Consider the following 19446-nt stretch of genomic DNA (forward strand, 5'->3'; position numbering starts at 1 on the left):
CCCCAACCCATTATACCCAGGTAACATAAATCCCCAACCCATTATACCCAGGTAACACTATAATCCCCAGTCCGCTATATCCAGGTTATACACTAATCCCCAAACCCATTATGTCCAGGCAACACACTAATCCCCAACATGGTAACATAATAATCCCCCAACCCAAATACACCCAGTAATGCTCTAATCTCCATCACATTACACATAGGTAACACACTAATAACCAACCCATTATATTCAGGCAACATTATAGTCCCCAACCCATTATATCCAGGTAACACACTAATCCCCAACCCATTATACCCAGATAACACTGTGATCCCCAACCCATTATACCCAGGTAACATAATAATCCCCAACCCATTATACCCAGGTAACATAATAATCCCCAACCCATTATATCCAGGTAAAACACTATTCCTCAACCCATTATACCCAGATAACACTGTGATCCCCAACCCATTATATCCAGGTAACATAATAATCCCCAACCCATTATACCCAGGTAACATAATAATCCCCAACCCATTATATCCAGGTAAAACACTAATCCCCAACATGGTAACATAATAATCCCCCAACCCAAATACACCCAGTAATGCTCTAATCTCCATCACATTACACATAGGTAACACACTAATAACCAACCCATTATATTCAGGCAACATTATAGTCCCCAACCCATTATATCCAGGTAACACACTAATCCCCAACCCATTATACCCAGATAACACTGTGATCCCCAACCCATTATACCCAGGTAACATAATAATCCCCAACCCATTATACCCAGGTAACATAATAATCCCCAACCAAGTATATCCAGGTAAAACACTATTCCTCAACCCATTATACCCAGATAACACTGTGATCTCCAGCCCATTATACCTAGGTAACATAATAATCCCCAACCCATTATACCCAGGTAACACACTAATTCCCTAACCCATTATACCCAGGTAACATAATAATCCCCAACCCATTATACCCAGGTAACACACTAATTCCCTAACCCATTATACCTAGGTAACATAATAATCCCCAACCCATTATACCCAGGTAGCACACTAATTCCGTAACCCATTATACCCAGGTAACATAATAATCCCCAACCCATTATACCCAGGTAACACACTAATTCCCTAACCCATTATACCCAGGTAACATAATAATCCCCAACCCATTATACCCACGTAACACACTAATTCCGTAACCCATTATACCCAGGTAACATAATAATCCCCAACCCATTATACCCAGGTAACACACTAATTCCCTAACCCATTATACCCAGGTAACATAATAATCCCCAACCCATTATATCCAGGTAAAATACTATTTCTCAACCCATTATACCCAGATAACACTATGATCCCCAACCCATTATACCCAGGTAACACTATAATCCCCAGTCCGCTATATCCAGGTTATACACTAATCCCCAAACCCATTATGTCCAGGCAACACACTAATCCCCAACATAGTAACATAATAATCCCCCAACCCAAATACACCCAGTAATGCTCTAATCTCCATCACATTATACACAGGTAACACACTAATAACCAACCCATTATATTCAGGCAACATTATAGTCCCCGTCCCATTATACTCCTGTAACTAGAAACCAGCAGCATATTCCATACATACTCTGTATATAAATAATAAATGTTGTATATGACCTGTTATCCTCCTGTTCCTATCACCTCTACAGCCGTATGTTTATGATCCTATGAGCATAGATTACTGGGCCCCATACCTGCTTTGTTTGCGGATTCTGCTTTGCGCATGGTGGTTCGTACAGCACAGGGGTAACGGGGTGTACTGAGGATTTATGGGGCATGTCCTCTCTCCAGCTGTTTACAAATTGTTCAATGTTTTCAGTAACTTTTCCTGAAATGGTAACGGGAGGAAAACGTCATAAACTTGTGAAATGTGATCAATACGTGGCAGAGTCTGAGCTTTCTGGGGGGTCTTATTAACATGAAACAACCAGTAGGACCAGTAATTCAGGGAGACTTGGGAAAATGTAACAATATTTCATAACAATCAGTCTGCTGATACAACGCCTGTTACAGAATGCCATAGTAACTGTATTCCCAACATTGCCTCTCCCCCAATTCTCAGAACGTGGTCAGTGCCATGTTAGGTAACGACTGCTACAAGTGCCTCTGTCCTACAGTGAGACCGTCAGCACTACGCCTCCATCTAATTATTGTCAGCGTTAGAAGCGCACATGCACGGTTTATCCCTCCATTTCTTCTGGTTTGCGATTTTTAGGAACGAGAAGTGTTGCGGTGCTGATGGGGGCGAGTGATAGGTTCATTTCTGAAAACTGTATGGAAAAGGACACAATTCTGTTCCCAAATACATAATTGGGGGTATATCCACCCTCCCCCGGATTCAGGACAGGACACACCAGTGGGTAGATTTACTAACGGTTTTCAAAGTGCTGACCATCAGTGGCTATGGCCGATAATAGAAATAAGTGCTAAACCAGGCTTGTTCAGTATCCCGGTGTGCGGGATGTCGGAGCTGGAATCCTGACACCTGTCAGAATCCGGCACCGGCTTCCCAACCGCCGGCATCCCAAAGGTAAGTAGCGAGGTTAGGCGGGGGGTTAGCATTATGGTTAGGCACTAGGGGGATGGTTAGGGTTAGGAACTAGGGGGGGAGGTTAGGTTTAAGGTGCGGAGAGGGGGAGGTTAGGTTCAGGCACCAGGGAGGGAGGATTAGGGTTAGAGTAGGAAGAGGGGAAGGGTTAGGATACCTGCCGACAGGAGTCGGTATCCTAACCATGTCGAGATGTCGGCGTCAGGATTTTGACCACCGGCATCCCGTACCCATCCTGTTTAGCATTAGCTCCTTGCCTCTTTAAGCTATTGGTCAAAAACACAACCCGCTCCTTAGTAAATGTACCCCATGGAATCTATATAGGACACTATATAGCGCACTAAGCTCATTTCTTTCAAACTTTGAACCCACTGATGCTGGAATATTGATACGGCAATGTTAGCGACCGTACTGCCGCTTTGCGTCATTCTTCCATAGACAGAAGACAGGAGTAGAATGTGCATAGGTGAGTTCTTGTCTGTATATACGCTTCCTGAATGCTGGGTTGTATCCACCTTGCATCAAACGCTTCTGAGGCTGCTTCTCCTTACTTCCTGCCATTTATTAAAACAAATAGTTGGTTTGTTTTCCTAACATTCATCCTCGATTCTTTTACTTGAATAAATCTCAGTAGCTCTAACTAGGGAAAGCCATCGACCATTGATGGTTAGAAACCCTCGATAGTTAACAACTGTTGGCCGATGGTTTTACCATCAGTGGCAGAAGATAATAACTGTGACTCTGCACTGAGACAATCGGGATGCATTGCTTGGTGTGACATAAGCTGGCCATACACGGAATGATTAATCACACGATTTGGGCTGTTTTTACAGGTTGGACAGACCAATCTTATGAAAATAGGTGTATTTTGAGTCTTCTGCTACCCCGATGCGCGTCCCCGCCGTCGTGTAGTTGGATCGCAGATAAGATGGTTTTGCAGAGAGACCTCAACCTATCGTGTATGATTTGAGCCCAATCTTATGTAATTTTGCACATTTACGATCAGTTGTACGACCTACAATGTCCCTGGCCACTCCCCTCCACCATTTTGAGTGACGTCGGGTACCTGCATAAAATGAAAAGCTGAAGCACACATGTGTCAGCGTTGTCAAGTGAGTACAGACAGCACAGCGAAAGCATTGTGTTTCCCAAACCCAATGTGTTTAGCCCCCTTTTGTCACTAATGTATACTAACCCCCTGTGCTGCCATAGAATATTAACCCCTTGCCCAACAATGAATCTTTAGGGGTATCCCTGTAATTTTTCCCTTTAATTCCCGTTCTTTTGTACCTGTAAAAAAAGGGGTTACAAGTTTTTAATAAAAAATAACATAGCCCCCAAAACTCCCCCCCCAAAAGCCTTACCAGCCCCAGGCTTGCCAGCCAGGCCTGGTTTCTAAAATTACGGGGAACAAAATGTGTTGGGTTCCACCGTATTTTGGAAACCAACACCAGGCTGCAGGGACCAGTCCTGGTCTTAAAAATAGGGGCTCAAAAAGACGTGGGGTACCCCCTATATTTAAGACCAGCAACAGAGCCAAACGACCGGGGTGTAATGCCACAGCCCGGAGACCCAATCACCGGGGATCCAGGTCCAAAGCATTAGCACCCCAAGTCGGTCAGCGCAAGCCGGTGATCTCAGGGGAGTCGGGGACCCCCCAAAGAAGGGTCCCCCCCTCCCGAGCACCACAGGCTTATGCTGAAGCCTGGGGCTCTTCCCCATACCCCGGGAGCGGTGGGTATAGAGGTAGTGGGGGGGCCAAATAATGTAATACTATTGTACTTTACAGTGGGACTACAGGTGCCAGCATGCCTGCCATGTTGCACTTGTGGAACTACAAGTGCCAGCAGACATGCGGCAACTGTACCCCCACTGTAAAATAAATAGTTAAAGAAAGACAAAACACACACACCGTGACAGTATAACTTTATTTCATACCCTTACCCACTCACACATACCAGACGGTCTGTCCTCTTCTCCAGTAGAATCCTTAATGAATGGCCCTGCAAGATAAAAAAAAAACATACTCACCTATATCCTGACGCTGGTCTCCGCAGCATCCCCAGGAACTTGGCAAAACAAAAAACGATTGCCGACCAGACGGACCCACTATCTGTATGTGTGTTGCCACACATACATATAGCTCGCGAATGCCAGCTGACGGGACAAGCACGGAGCTGGCAAGTCCCGTGAGCCAATCAGCGGGCGCGCTGACTGTAGAGCGGCCGCTGATTGGCTCCCGCTACTGACATTTCCCACGTGGGTACTGTCAGATGGGCACTGTCACGTGGGATCTGTCTAAATTGAAAATGTTGGTAAGGGTTAATGTTTCTGGTAAATTATTTGCAAATCCTCTCCTGCCACGGTACTGCCCCAACTCCATTGAAGTAGGTCACATATTGTTCTCTGACCTCTTTAGCCTTTGCAGTCCCTGTTATCACCAACAGTGTGGATGGGGCAACAGAAACCAGTAATGGGGTCTCCTGCTGGTCGCATTCATCATGCACTTCTGTTTCGGTGGCCATGTGTGCAGCTGTTTTTTTACATAAGAAATTGTGGAGAACACAGCAGGCCAACACAACTTTATCAATTTTATCCATTCGCAGGTTAATGGTGGTGTGAAAAATTCGGAATCGGTTGCTTAAAATTCCAAATGTGTTTTCCACAACTCGTCTTGCTCTGGACGATAGTTGTAAATTGTTTTGTCATGTGTCAGGGCACGTTGAGCAAATGGCTTCAGCAAATGCTCATGAAGAGCAAAGGCCTCATCAGCCACAAAGACATAATTTAGCCCGTGCTTCGTTTCTGTATTTGGTGACAGGTTCAGGCGTTGGGATGCCAGTCTCTCATAGAAGAGGGTTTGTTTGAAAGACCCCCCATCCGAAGCACGCCCATTTTTACCCACATCAACAAAAATAAACTCATAATTAGCGTTGACAACCGCCATGAAAACTACACTGTAAAATCCTTTATAATTGTAGTAAAAGGATCCGCTGTGGGGAGGTGGATTGATCCGGATGTGTTTCCCGTCTATGGCTCCTCCACAGTTGGGGAAGTTCCAGCTACGTTCAAATTCCACAGCAATGCTCTTCCAGGCCTCCACTGTTGTTGGGAACTAGAACAAATGAAACATGAAATTAAACGTTTGCATAAACAAAATGTAATAGTAATAACATTAATCTTTAAACACTTTCCACCAACAGCCTCCAACACCTAACCTCGACTGCTTGCCAAGCCCGTCAAATCCAGCCCCAAGCACCAGTCATGCTGAAGTCAGCCAGCACCCTCAACCTACCCTAAAAAAAGGGGTTATAAACGCAAGAACACAGTGCCAGAAGATACACTGTTAAACCTGGTCAAGATGGCTTTAACAAAGCCACCGGATATGTTTGATGACCTTGGAAGCCACATAGCGAGCATTGTTCATGAAATGGGAGAGAATCAACAAATCCATACACAGCGGATCATTTATGAAATTATAATCTGGGGGAGAAGCAATAATCTGACCACCAATACAAGGCTGGCTGATGAGCCGCTGTACCAGTCAACCATGCAGCCCTGCTATAGGCCATCAGCATCTGTCACTTATCCACCACCAAATTATCTACAACAAACCCAATGGCGCCTTCCACATCCCAGGCAACACCACGTCACAGTCAGCCATTGCCACAAATAACAACATCAACATCCTCAGCACTTGAATATAGTGGCATTTTGGGTGAGGATGAGCAAGCCAGCCAATGGTTTCTCCTTTAATGTTTACTGAGAAACGTTTTGTTTAAACCTGTAAAACTAGTTTAGATTTTGTTAAATGTAAACACACAGTATCAGACAGTTTGTTCTCTCTCAGTTCCTGCTACATGGTATGGGGTGTGGATGTGGCGGATTGGGCAGGAACACTAAGCGCATGGCGCAAGGACAGATTGTTGGTTGCCGGGGCCTCATTCTGTGCTTTTGGTCATGATCAATGCTGCATCTCACACACCACATACCATGCTGTGGGGTTTGGGCAGCAATAAACTGTCTGATATTGTAGTTTGAACTTAGTTAACATAGTATTTGATTTACAAATGAAAGCCAAAGGCAACATGTTGGATTGTTTTACTACCTAAACACGTTAGATAATTAAACAGCCATGTTGGTTGACTTTAAAGCACACCGAGTGTTACCACCAAAAAAAATAAACATTATTTTGGATTTCACAAGATAAAAATGTGTAGTGTTTTTACTTACTTTGAAATAGTCGAACTTCAGGACTTGGATAATGGCCACACAGGTTACCGGGATGATGTGCCCCAACGCCTGGGCGGAAATAAGGATCCCAAACTTAAGGTCTTCAAAAGACCGTCCTGTCGCCAGATACCGCAGGGTCGCCACCAGCCTCTCCTCAGCCGGGATGGCCATCCTCATATTGGTGTCCTCCCGCTGGATAATGGGGGTCGCCAGATGCAGCAACTCCTGGAATGTGGCGTCATCCATTCGGAGAAAGTTGCGAAAATCATCCCGGTTATTCTCCCTAAGCTCCATCAGCAGAGGCATTTAGGAGTGACTCTCCCTCCTCGTCAGCCACTCCTTGGTCCAGCAGGACCTCATCCTCCTCCATCTCTCCTGAACTCCTTCACCTTTTAGCCTCAGATAGCCATAGGCTAGCAGAAGCTTATAGCGATAGGAATCCATCAGAAAATAGAGAAATAACACTTTGTAAAAGGCAAGCCTTTAAAACAAAGCAAACACACTAGCAAAGTACAGCGTTCAGCAGGAAAACCTAGCCTCACTAGTTACTGAGCAGAGTGTGCAAAGATCCTAAAATGGCTGATTCCTTTTATACCCACTATATAATAGCCCTCCCCTAGCTGACATTCCCTCCCCTAGCTGACATTCCTTCCACCTAGCTGACATTCCCTCCACCTAGCTGACATTCCCTCCACCTAGCTGACATTCCCTCCACCTAGCTGACATTCCCTATACCTAGCTGACATTCCCTATACCTAGCTGACATTCCATCCACCTAGCTGACATTCCCTCCCCTAGCTGACATTCCCTCCACCTAGCTGACATTCCCTCCCCTAGCTGACATTCCCTCCACCTAGTTGACATTCCCTCCACCTAGCTGACATTCCCTCCCCTAGCTGACATTCCCTCCACCTAGCTGACATTCCCTCCCCTAGCTGACATTCCCTCCACCTAGTTGACATTCCCTCCACCTAGCTGACAGTCCAGCAGATGAATCGTGTGTGAATGTGTTGCACACAATCAATCTTATACGATTTCAAATCGTATAAGATAGATCTTAAATGATGGTCTTATGTGAAATCGTTGCATTTTGAAAACAAATCGTCCAGGATGTTAAGGAAATCATTTCAAGGGAAATCGTACAACTGGTCTTACCAACTTTTGAATCTCACCGTGTATGGCCAGCTTTAGATGCATGCGCAGTAGCAAAAAAAAAAAACCCACTCCACTAGGTCTGACATCGTCAGTGCGTACGCCTCAGAATCGGACCCACTGACCCATAACTCTTTACTGAGTGCGTAAACCGGCTTTGGACACTGCTTTCACCCCCTTATAATTGGAGGGCAAGGCAATAAACCTTCTTGTCACTGACCTTGTGCTATTAAATGTTAGCAAGTGGCACTCCATTCTTGCCCATCTATCGTAATAATAATGTATTTGTGTTCTGCAAACAACTTCTTTAGAGAGGAATCCATTGACTTTGATCCTCTGTATTATTGCTACAACTTGCTAGAAAGCATAACTGCAGGTTTCCCATATGCAGTCTGGGCCACGTAAATGGCTGTTATAGTGGCCGCTAGGCAGCCCAACACTCTTAGATACATCTCAGCTGCTGCCTAAAGGCTCCTTCTCAGAGTGACCACTTTTCTTTCCCTTGCTAGAATTAGAGACGATTTACCTTGTACCGCGTTCAAAAACATATACCTAGCAAATCTAACTTTTTAGTTGGAGAGATGGTTTTGTTACTTTTTATGATCCCACGGTGTTCTCTAAAAACTTGTGCGACGCCGTCTGTGACCGGAGCAGAAATTACCTGCGACGTTACCATTATTAAAGTATTGTCTAGGGAAGGTCATAAGATATTCCTTATTTTATTGATTAATCCTTCACCACAGTCAGATCCTTTGTGAAAGTCCTTGGTGATAGTGACCTTCCTGGTGTTGATGTGGTTGCCGCGCTTATATATATATATATACATATATATATATGGGTGGCAATGGAGTTTGCGCCCACTTTCGTATAGCGGTGGTGACACAGCGAATATGTAGGCTCTTTCGTGCATATTAGGGTCGTCTCTCTGTGGAGACTGTCAGGGGAACGTCCTTCCTCTATAGAGGACGGGGAGCTAAAGATGTGCAGTAAAATGGCGCGCATGCGCAGTAGTAGTCCACTTGGGTCGGAGGTAGCACAGTGAAGCTCCTCTGGGACTGTGGGATCCTCTGCAGTATTGGGAGATAAGAAACAGCACAGAGTTGCCACCTTGCAAAGTACCTTCTGCTGCTTGCTCTTACAATTAACTCTCATGGCTGCCTTTAATTTCCTGGATTATGGCATTGGAGACACTTGAAATTAGTTTCCTGGAGGAACTATTAGTTTCCTGTTAGAGCCCAGGAACTGTAACACCTGTTTTTTATTACTGCCCAAACTGTTCAAATTCCCTGTGAATGCATGAGGCCTCATCGCACTGTTTCCCATAATGAACCGATCTAAAAGCTTTATAGTGAACATTTTGCAGCAGTGACATATTGGAGGATTCTGTACCCTTCCTCCAGAACGTTAGTACAGACAGAAGGTACAGACACTGAGGCTTCAGAGAAGGAGCATATAAATCCTTTGCTCCTTCTTGCAGCTGTCGGTAATCCCCATAATCACAGAAATAAACTCAGTCTAGTCTGACTCTAGGATGAAAGTATAGAAAAGATGACACCGGAAGGAGGGAGGTGTGGTCCTATACAGCTCCAGGTGTATCTTCTTTTCTGTATTGAGCGCCTGATTCAGTATGGTCTGCAACTGCAACCGCGTACGCAGATCGATCGACGGTGCGTACTGCGCATCAGTGCGCAGCGATAGCACTGCGATCGCACTGCCATCACGCACGCACACAGGAATCCATCACAGAGTGAGTGACAGGCTGTGAGCATTTGGAGCGGGTGACGGGGGAGCGGTCAGAGAAACGCAGGCGTGTCTGTCCGTTTGAACGCCGTTGCATGGGCGCGGATAAATTAGCCACTGCGAGAGATTATACGCACCTCATGTACTCACTGCGTGCGATGAGACTTGCAGTTCCTGTAACAGGTCAGACCTGCTGTAATTGTGCGTGACGATGTGTACGCAGGACTGCGAGGTAGTAGGGATGTGAGAAAACAGCGGTGGGCGTCTGTACGCTGGCCATGAGCGGTGGCATACATTAGCATATTTTCACAGCAGCATTGCGTGCGATTACGGAGCTGCAATCGTGATCCATACTGAATCAGGCCCATAGCCCAGAGGAGGGGTGGATTAACTCAATTGTGCATGCTAGCATGGAAGAAGGACAACATATATCCCAATATCTCATGCATGTCACTAACACACGATAATTCAAGACAGGACCCAGCACCGCGTCGTGTGTGTTCCAATGACCATAAATTAATAATCCCAAATGTATTAAGATTCTGCTATACAACAATTTATAATTACTCTAAATGTGGTGTCACATAATCGATCAAACATTATCATCACAGAGAAACCATATAACTCACCATAACTCGTCACAAGATCATCCTGAGGGATCCAGTTATTATTTCCACAAAGACCTCGGGTTCTGCCAACATAGTCCAGACTCATCTTCAGGTAAACGGAGGATCTGCTATCCCAGGCCAAGGTAAACACATACTGCTGCCTCACAATCACGTAGCCCGAGACCGTCTCTATTTTCACGTTTCCCACTGTGTATGGCAAACTTACCCTAGAAAATGTAAAGAGAAATGAAAGAAGTGGGTGGAACGGCCGCGTAGGGATTGGATTACCTATAATAAAAAAAATCAGTTCTAACCTTTATTAGGTAGATTATCTCATTAGGAAAGACACTGATAAATTTACACTAAAAAAGTCAACACTGTATATGTCAACGTCACTTGATCAAAGCCAATAGGTTGACAGGGACAGATTGTCGACACGCAAAAGATCGACGTGGGTGTAGGTCTACAGGGTCAAAATGTTAGACATGGGAATGGTTGAACACAAAAAAAAAGTCAACATTTTTTTTATCCGTTTTGTAACCCTAATCTTTACCCTAACCCTCCCTGTGGTGCCTACCCCTAACCATCCCTCCTGGTTCCTAACCCTAACTGGCAGGGCAAGTGCCTAACCCTAACCCTCCAGCAAGTGCCTAACCCAAATCCTAATAACCAAACCAAAGTCGGCCATTTTTTGAGTGGACCATTAACATGACATTTTGTACCGGTCGACCTTTTGTACATGTTGACCAATTGGTGTTGGTCTTTCAAGCTGAACCCGATAATCTAACCTTATACCTTCCACAAAAGACACGAGAAAGTGGTTTGACCCCATCTCTATTCCTTGTACTTCACCAGAAAACCCATTCCTCATAAGTAATACCTTCCCACCTTATGCATCCATGTCCCCCCTGGCAAGGTATCGGCAGATTCCACTACAATTCCATAACTGAGCTGTATAATAAAAATATCATTAAGTCAACACTAAGAATAATAATGCTTAAAACTGTACAAGTGGTTCAAGTGTAAAATGTCAAAAAGCTAAAATGTCTGTAGCCCTTTCCATCCACCGGGCCATGGGTCGTTCCTTATGACTGAGGGCAAGGATATCTAATTTGCAGCTCAGTGGTTAAGGGCACAAACTGGAAAATGTGCTGGAGATAGTGATTTCATTCCCAGCATCAGCTCCTTTTGACCTTGGATGAGTCACTCTGTGTCCATGTATCCCAGGCCCCAAAATCTAGACCGTAAGCTCAAGTGGGTCAGGGAAGCCGTTATTAGCACGTTTGGTGTGTATTCCGTTTTGTGCGATATACACAATCGTGATAAACAAAATACATCCCATTTCAAATTGCATCTTTAAATGATAAAGTTTTTAGCAATGATCTAATTCTCACTAAGTCCTACAATTAAAGATGACTAATCACATACAACAAACACATTACATATATTTATTCTGATACTACTCAACAAAGAAAAAAAAAAGAATTTATGAATGATGGACCTCGAATGTGGCCACATTGCTTAAAGCCAGGGAGTATGTTCATGGCGTGGACATCCCCGATTTATTCTCCAACAGATTATCTTCATGATAATATGTAAACGTTTAATGAATTTGGATATTCTTATAGGGAGTTGTTAGGTATCGAATGAAAAAATTCTTACTTGGTGAATGTTTGTATCTAAGTGATATCCACATGTATAATATTGGTCCCAGTTTCATTGCTCGTTTTGAGTTACTTACAATTATTGCTACTTTATCTTTAGGTTGCTCGCGCTATAGATAGCATGTATAATCATTTATGTATTAGACGGTTTTGAAACATGAGTTTTATGAAGCACTAGCTTGTTGCTGGCAATTTTATGTTTTTTTGGGTTAACATGTGATTGGAAGATCTGAGAAATGGCACAGTTTATAGCAAAAATTTATTGAAAATGCCATGGTCTGTCCTTCTGTGGGCGTGGTATAAAAGGTCGACAGTACTAAGGTTGTCAGTCAATAGGTCAACACCAGATAGTCAACATGCAATAAGTCGACTTTGCACAAGGCCAACAGGTTCAAATGGTTGACTTTTTTCTGTATTGTAACCCTAACTCTTACCCTCTCCCTAGTGCCTAACCCTAACCCTCCACCTGATGCCTAACCCTAACCCTCCCCCTAGTGTCTAACCCGAACCGTACCCTCCGGCAGTCTAATCTTAACCCTCCCCCAGGCGCCTAACCCTGAACCTAACCTTATCAATGTTAAAAAACAAACATAAACAACATGTGTCAACCATTTGAGCCTGTAGACCTTTTAACCCTGTCGACCATCTGGTGTTGACCTGCTGATTGTCGATCTTTTACCCTTTCCGATTGCCCCCACATACTGCATGCTCGTGGCCCTGTGGTTACTGGAAAGTGCAGAGACGTGGTCACAGCCGGGCTGTGGTATGGTCAATGTGGGCACTCCTGCTGTCTGGGACTGGATGCCTGTGTTATATAGATTCCTTTCATACGATTTAATTCACTTCCGCTCTGGAACTGGCTAACAGGTATCACATTCTATACACCCAATATTGCTCATAGTGTACATGTGCTCTGCTGGACAGTGGCAGGTTTAAATCCACCAGTGGAAAGGCAGAAAGGTTACCTCTCATTTGCAACAGTTGGGTCCATAATGTCCCTGCAGGATGAATTATTACAGTGTCTCTGCCTCGTATTCCTACGAAGCCTGGCATGGCCGTTCTTTTTAACAAGACCCTGACTGTAAGTGCTGATTTTAATAGTGCGCTTAATCCAAACCTTAACCGGTCTATCATCCATCAGCACCGTCTCTAGTTGGGAAGGCATACACATTTAGCGCCAAACTGGCAGGTCTTTGTGACGAGCCGGTCTTCTTTTAGGAAGTGTCTAAAGCTCTGCAACAGGATCATGTTATCTCTAATCAGGCCAAGAGAAGACAGGAATATACAAAAAGATATTCAGTTCTGTGTGAGGCTATGGGTCATTCTTTTAGTGCTTATGTCCCTGATCCAACGGATAGTCATCTTGAATTATACAAATAAATGGAAGATATCTTGCTCATCAACACTCATGGGGTAACCACACTAAAGGCACACATCCACTAGGCGATTAAATTGAGCGATTGAACGATAATGATATCGTTCGATAATCGTTTGAAAATCGTTTGAAAATCGTTGGTTGTTTAGACATCTATCATCGTACAAATATGTTGTACAACCTGACGATATCGTCAGGTTGAGCATGTTTGCAAATGATTGATGCGCCTTCACTGAATGACTGCTCGTTCAGTGAAGGCACTTCACAGACAGACAAACGACTGCGTGATTACAATGTCGTAATCGTGCCGTCTTTTGCCTGTCGTCTAGTGGATGTGTGCCTTAAAAATCGAGATCTTCGTTGGGGGGATTAAGGTGGGACTACTTTTGGTAACTGTGGCCAAGACAAAAATAAAACACTTTCATCTTCTTGTAATTACTGATCACTCCACTAATACAAGGGTCAATCCATTATATGGATTCTCGTGTCGTTACTGTTCCTGGAGGATATATCCGACAAACTACACTCCTCTGGAACATTCCATTGGCCTATATTCCAACTCATCGGCTTCATAATCATTGGAGGCTCCAGAGGTGAGGCTGCAGCACAGTCCAAAAATCAAATAGGGGAGCCACACCAACTGTCATTTCACACACTGACAAACATCACTGGCTGGGACTCACTGGCAGTTGGTGTGGCTCCCCTATTTGATTTTTGGACTGCGCTGAAGCCCCACCCCTGGAGCCGCCACTGCCCCCCCCACACACACTTACTGACCTATGCAGTATCTTGGATCGTGGACAACTGGTTACTCCAGTACTAACATGCAGCCCCATTTCGTTCCATGCCTCAGTTTTTCACTAGTATTAATTATACGCAATGCTATGTTTGTACCTATTAGTTTTTAGACTTTACTGCTTGCTATTATATAAACTTCACCAACACTGTTGTCTTTTCTTTTCTTGCAAAAATAACCTTATTGTAGCTACTTAATTAGTGTTTTCATGCAATTTTAGCCTTTTTTGAGGAATGGTATGCTCAGGTGAGAAGTTTATTTGAGCTCACTCTGTATTATTCCTTGACACAAGTCATAATATGCTGCTCCTGTTCGTTCTTCTTTTTTCCCCAATCCCTAAACTTGTGCTCTGGTCTGTCGGCCACGTCTGTGCAGGGGCATTTATTTCATTGAAATTCGGCCGATTTCTTCTTTTATTTAATTTTTTCCTTCTTTCTTTATTAGTGTGTTGTCCATATGGCACATGCTATAATCTACCTTTTTATAAGTGAAAGAGTATTTTTAACTTACATTTAGGGATGGTGAATGGGTCCCATGACACCATGTTTGTCAAAACCAAGCTTAGCATTTCACCTCGAAAACCTCCAGCTATCAGGAATGATGGTGGGTGATAATCTGGGTAAGTTACAGTATTCGGACATTTGTAAATCATTGAACCCGTCATGTATTGTCAGGTTATGACAGAGGAAGATGTGAGCCCGTCTCTTCAACTGAAGCTTGGCCGAAATTGGATCTTGCAACAGGACAATGATCCTAAGCACCCCAGGGAACCTACAACTGAATGGCTGAAGAAGACAAGAGTCAAGGTCTTCAGAAGTTCAGAGATCAGGCGTGACTGAAAGACTAATGTCCTCAAGCATCAATGTGCTGCAGAAGTTTGGTCCAAATGTAGAGGTTTCACCAAGAATTCCTCAGCGACAATTCAAGAGGCTGATAAACCACACACAGTGACTTCAGTTATTACTGCTAAAGGAGGCTCAGTAAACTACTGTACCTAGAACTCTTACACACACGGCTTCCGCATGTTGGTTTATTTTTGTTCAGTAACTAATGACACAGTAAAATCTGTTATTTTTCAAATAAGATTAGATTTTAGGACTAGATGACTAATTAGGTCCCGATATGTAAACACAGATTTAAACAAGGGTGTAGCTTATTATTTTACAAAAGACTATTAAATGAATAGATAAACAATGTCATCATTATCATCATAATCTTATAACAGTGCCACAAATTCTGCAGTGCCGTACAATTGACAAATATAAAACAAAACAAAATGCATATAAAAAGGCAAGAGACACAACGGCGTCATAAAAACGCAATACAAGATGAGACAATAGGAAACATACATAGCTACGTTATCAGGGACAGCTAGAACAAAGGAAACCAGTCCAAGAGGACAGAGCAACAGGAGGTAGGAAGGGATATGATCCTGATAGCTAACATTCCAGAGGGATATAATGAAGCATATTCAATTTGGCATTTTTTTATTATTTTTTTAAGACCCGTGCGTCATTTATTTCTATATTTTACATTTTTTTAAAAATCACACACTATTCTATTGATCCTAATTTTCTCTCTGCAAATCACGTGCAATACTTTTTATTTTCAATTGGATAGCACTTAAAACGGGAGCGTGCACATTCAAAATTGGATGAGATGTCTGTAGAATATACGAAAAAGCATGGGGAAAAAAAACTCGCAGCTAATTGAATATGCCTCTATTAGTCCTTCATTGTCAGGATATTTAGGGGTCTATTTACTAAGCAGTGTTAGGAGACAGTGGGCCTGATTCAGAGACGGACGCTCTGAACGAGCGCTCACTCTGAATCAGGACTTTTTTTTCTTTTGGAGCGGCCTCCTGGCCGCTCGCATAGCTGTGGGTAACCACCCACAGCTATTGCGAGTGGCCAGGATGATGGTCGCGATGGTCAAGACCATCGCGACCATCGGGCTTGCGACGAGACCCTTGTGGTAGGGGCTGCCCCTACCACAAGCCCCAGAGAGCTTCTGGCTCTAATAGAGCCGAAAGCTCTCCCACTGACATCACTGGTGATGTCAGTGGCGCCGCCCACAAACGGCAGGCGTTCGCATGGGAACGCCTCCGTTTGTGAAGCCACCCCCACGCCATGCCTCCAAAACGGTGCGAGCTGTCGATCAAAATCGACAGCCGCCCCCTTTTGGTGCGAGACCCGGAGCGACGGAGAGCCCGTCACTAGCAGGGTCTCGTGCATGCGCACGTCGGAGCCGGCTCCGGCGTGCGCATGCGCAGTGGCCTAACATCAACCCGCTCGCGAGCGCATAGCGCTTGCGAGCGGGTCTGAATCAGGCCCAGAGTGAAAAGTGATAAGAAAGTGATAAGGTGCCAGCCAATCACCTCCCAACTGTCATCTCACAGGCTGTGTTTGAAAAATGACAGTTGGGAGCTGATTGGCTGGTACCTTATCACTTTCTTATCACTTTTCACTCTGTCTCCTAACACTGCTTAGTAAATAGACCCCTTAGTGGCATATTCAGCTATCATCAAAACAAGATACTTATTTACCAAAAAATAAAGCTGTTGATTAACTATTTCAATAATGTTCTCTTTAATCTGAGTTAGAATTAAATAATATTTTCTCCCCCCCAATCCAATCCTTCATCCAGGATGAATATCCATTTTTAGTAAATATCCCCTATGACAAGCGCCACTAGTGTCGAGTAGGGAAATTGCATTGCGCAGGCTTTTATGGGACAATTATTTATAAACAGAGCAAAGAATAATTTTATCTACAGTGTAACTGACCCAAATGTCTATTTTTAAAAAAACACAGGGCGAGATACTGCTTTTGTGATGGTGCGTCAGCCGCTAACCTTCCAGTTTACATCATCACCGGGTTCCCCAAAACTTGCGAAAACACGAACAGACTCTGCGAAAGCTTCTGCAATTTCATTGCAAGTGCTAACATGCTCTACCAGTGCAATAGAGGTCACTCCTTTTAGAGTGCAAGCTTTGGCGAATGGGGCTTTCTGCTAATACTGCCTTGATTAAGCTTCTGCATTCCTGCATCAATGTAGGTGGTTTTTATTCCTTATCATAACCTTGGACATTGAATCTCTATAAATCAGGGCTTGACAAATCCCAGGGGCGAGGTTGCCATGGCTACAAGATTTTGCTGCCTGGATACCAGATTTTGCAGTGAGGGAGGAAGCAGATCCTCATCAGCTCCCGCGAAAATTCGTGCCTATAGTATTGCGCCGTTAATTTAATGCACAGGAGTGCATGTGCTGAGTGTCATCTGCGGTGACTGCTGTGCCTGTGTCTGTCCTGGTCTGCGCTGACTCCTCCTGTCCGTCCCATCCTGCGCGGACTCCTCCTCTCCATCCTGGCCTGCTCTGACCCATGCTGTCTGTCGCAGTCTACACTGTTCCTCCTGTATGTCCCGGCTGACTACTGTCTCCTATCTCCGGCTGCATAGAGCTCCCCGGTAATAGGGTCTATGGGTGGTCAGGGATTGCGGAGCAGCCTTAGAGAGATAGTGGTGTGACCACGAGGGGAGGCGGGTTCTCTGGCACCATTGTTTTATATGAAATGTGGTCCGTTATTACTGGAGGGTGGGGGGTGGAGCAGGGGAGCTGTGCAGAGCAGTGAGGGGGCCTCCATGTTACTATATCCATTCAACTGCGACCATTTTGTGGACTAGTATAGTGTGTATAACAGTTGCATAACACAATAACACACAGAGCTGTGCTCCTCAATCACTCCTGTCATTTTTTGGGGGGACAGTGATCTGGCTCCTACACTTTCATCCTGGCTCCTAGATTTTAGAAAAAATTGTCAAGCCCTGCTATAAATACATCCTGTTTTGCCTGGGAACTAGTAAGTACACCCACCGCATAATACAATACAGGTTAGATTCTCTATAATCAATGCAGGAGAGGTTTACAGCTATATCTCCAGACCAGGGTAAGTGATTGAAATGTCACTTACCTGAGGTTATTGTAAAGAACAAACTGGTTCTGTAATTTAATTTCTCCAACACCAGCAAAATACAAACTGACGGAGCGTGAGCAGGAATATGGCAGCGACAGGCAGTCTGGGTCATTGTGCACCTGGATTAAATCAATGGGGAGACCATTACCATGACAGATGTGGAAAGGATCCATTCTAGAATGAGGGCACACAGATACAATGTGCCAGTATTTACGCCATAACATGAGATGTGGACAGGGAGAAGTCAGACGTTCCCAACGTGTCAATTAATTTACCTCCATACACCAGTTCCAAATACTCAATTAAATAGATCCCCGCGGTCTGCTCTGACCAAAAAGTTTCTCTGCAGAATATACAGACAGGTCTGACCTAAAAACATGCGCTAGACAATAAAGTTCCAAAACAGTCCTGGATGTAATAATGAAAACTTCTTGGTCTCAGCCAAAACATCATCAATGGTGTGAAAAGCCATATATGACGTCCAAGAAGAATGAAACCTGGATGTTCAAAACATAGGGAACATCACACGGGACCAAGGTAGGATCTACAAGGTACCTGAAAATCACTCTTTCAAAAAGTGGTTTTGAGGTACCTTGTAGATCCTACCATAGTCCCGTGTGATGTCCCATGTTTTTGAATATTGATACAGTTTTGTGCTTTGTTTTTTTTCTTTTCATGATACTGAACTTGCTGGAGGACTTTTCGCACCATTTATGAAGATTTGGGTGAGACCAAGGAGTTTTCATTGTTATATCCAGGACTGTTTTGGAACTTTCTTGTCTAGCGCATGATTTTAGGTCAGACTCAGACCTGTCTGTATACGAGGTATGTCTATAAAATAACAAGACTGTGACTCCACCTAGTAAACAAAGCAGTCGGAGCCGGTTCTAACTGCATGCCTAGTAACCTTGGACTTGTCTGAACCGGCATGACAAGCAGCAACACTCTATGACGTTCAGTTGATTGTGAGTCGCCATTTAATTCGGTTGTGTTTTCTGTAGAGTGCCGAAAAAAATGCTAAGTTTAAAAGCTGAACAATGTGTCAATTTGAAATTTTTGGTAAAATTTTTTCGATATCAAGGGTGTAATTTTGCAAGAATGGTGATTCCAGAAGGCACAAAAGTTAACCAGCATTATTATAAGGAAGTTTTGAAAGAGCTGAAAGAGTCAGAAAGAAACGGCCGCAACTGTGTAAAAATGGTTTCATTCTTCACAAGGACAATGCGCCTGCTTACAAAGCACTTTCTGTGAAGCAGTTTTTGACCGATAATCACATTACTATACTTGAACAT

The 19446-nt window shown here is 44.0% G+C and overlaps 1 protein-coding gene across 1 annotated transcript in view; it reads right to left on the reverse strand.

Moving 5' to 3' along the window:
- Positions 1-19446, reverse strand: part of OTOG (otogelin) — a 288440-nt gene that overhangs the window by 251582 nt on the left and 17412 nt on the right. The window contains exons 5-7 of the mRNA XM_088458241.1: positions 18152-18273; positions 10368-10573; positions 1760-1893 (exon numbers count right to left, since the gene is read on the reverse strand). Of these exons, the coding sequence (XP_088314367.1) occupies positions 1760-1893; positions 10368-10573; positions 18152-18273 (462 nt within the window). The remainder of the gene's footprint in view (positions 1-1759; positions 1894-10367; positions 10574-18151; positions 18274-19446) is intronic.

This window comes from Taudactylus pleione, unplaced genomic scaffold, assembly GCF_031769625.1.
Source record: "Taudactylus pleione unplaced genomic scaffold, aTauple2 ptg000820l, whole genome shotgun sequence".
In the NCBI taxonomy this organism is placed as follows: Eukaryota; Metazoa; Chordata; class Amphibia; order Anura; family Myobatrachidae; genus Taudactylus; species Taudactylus pleione.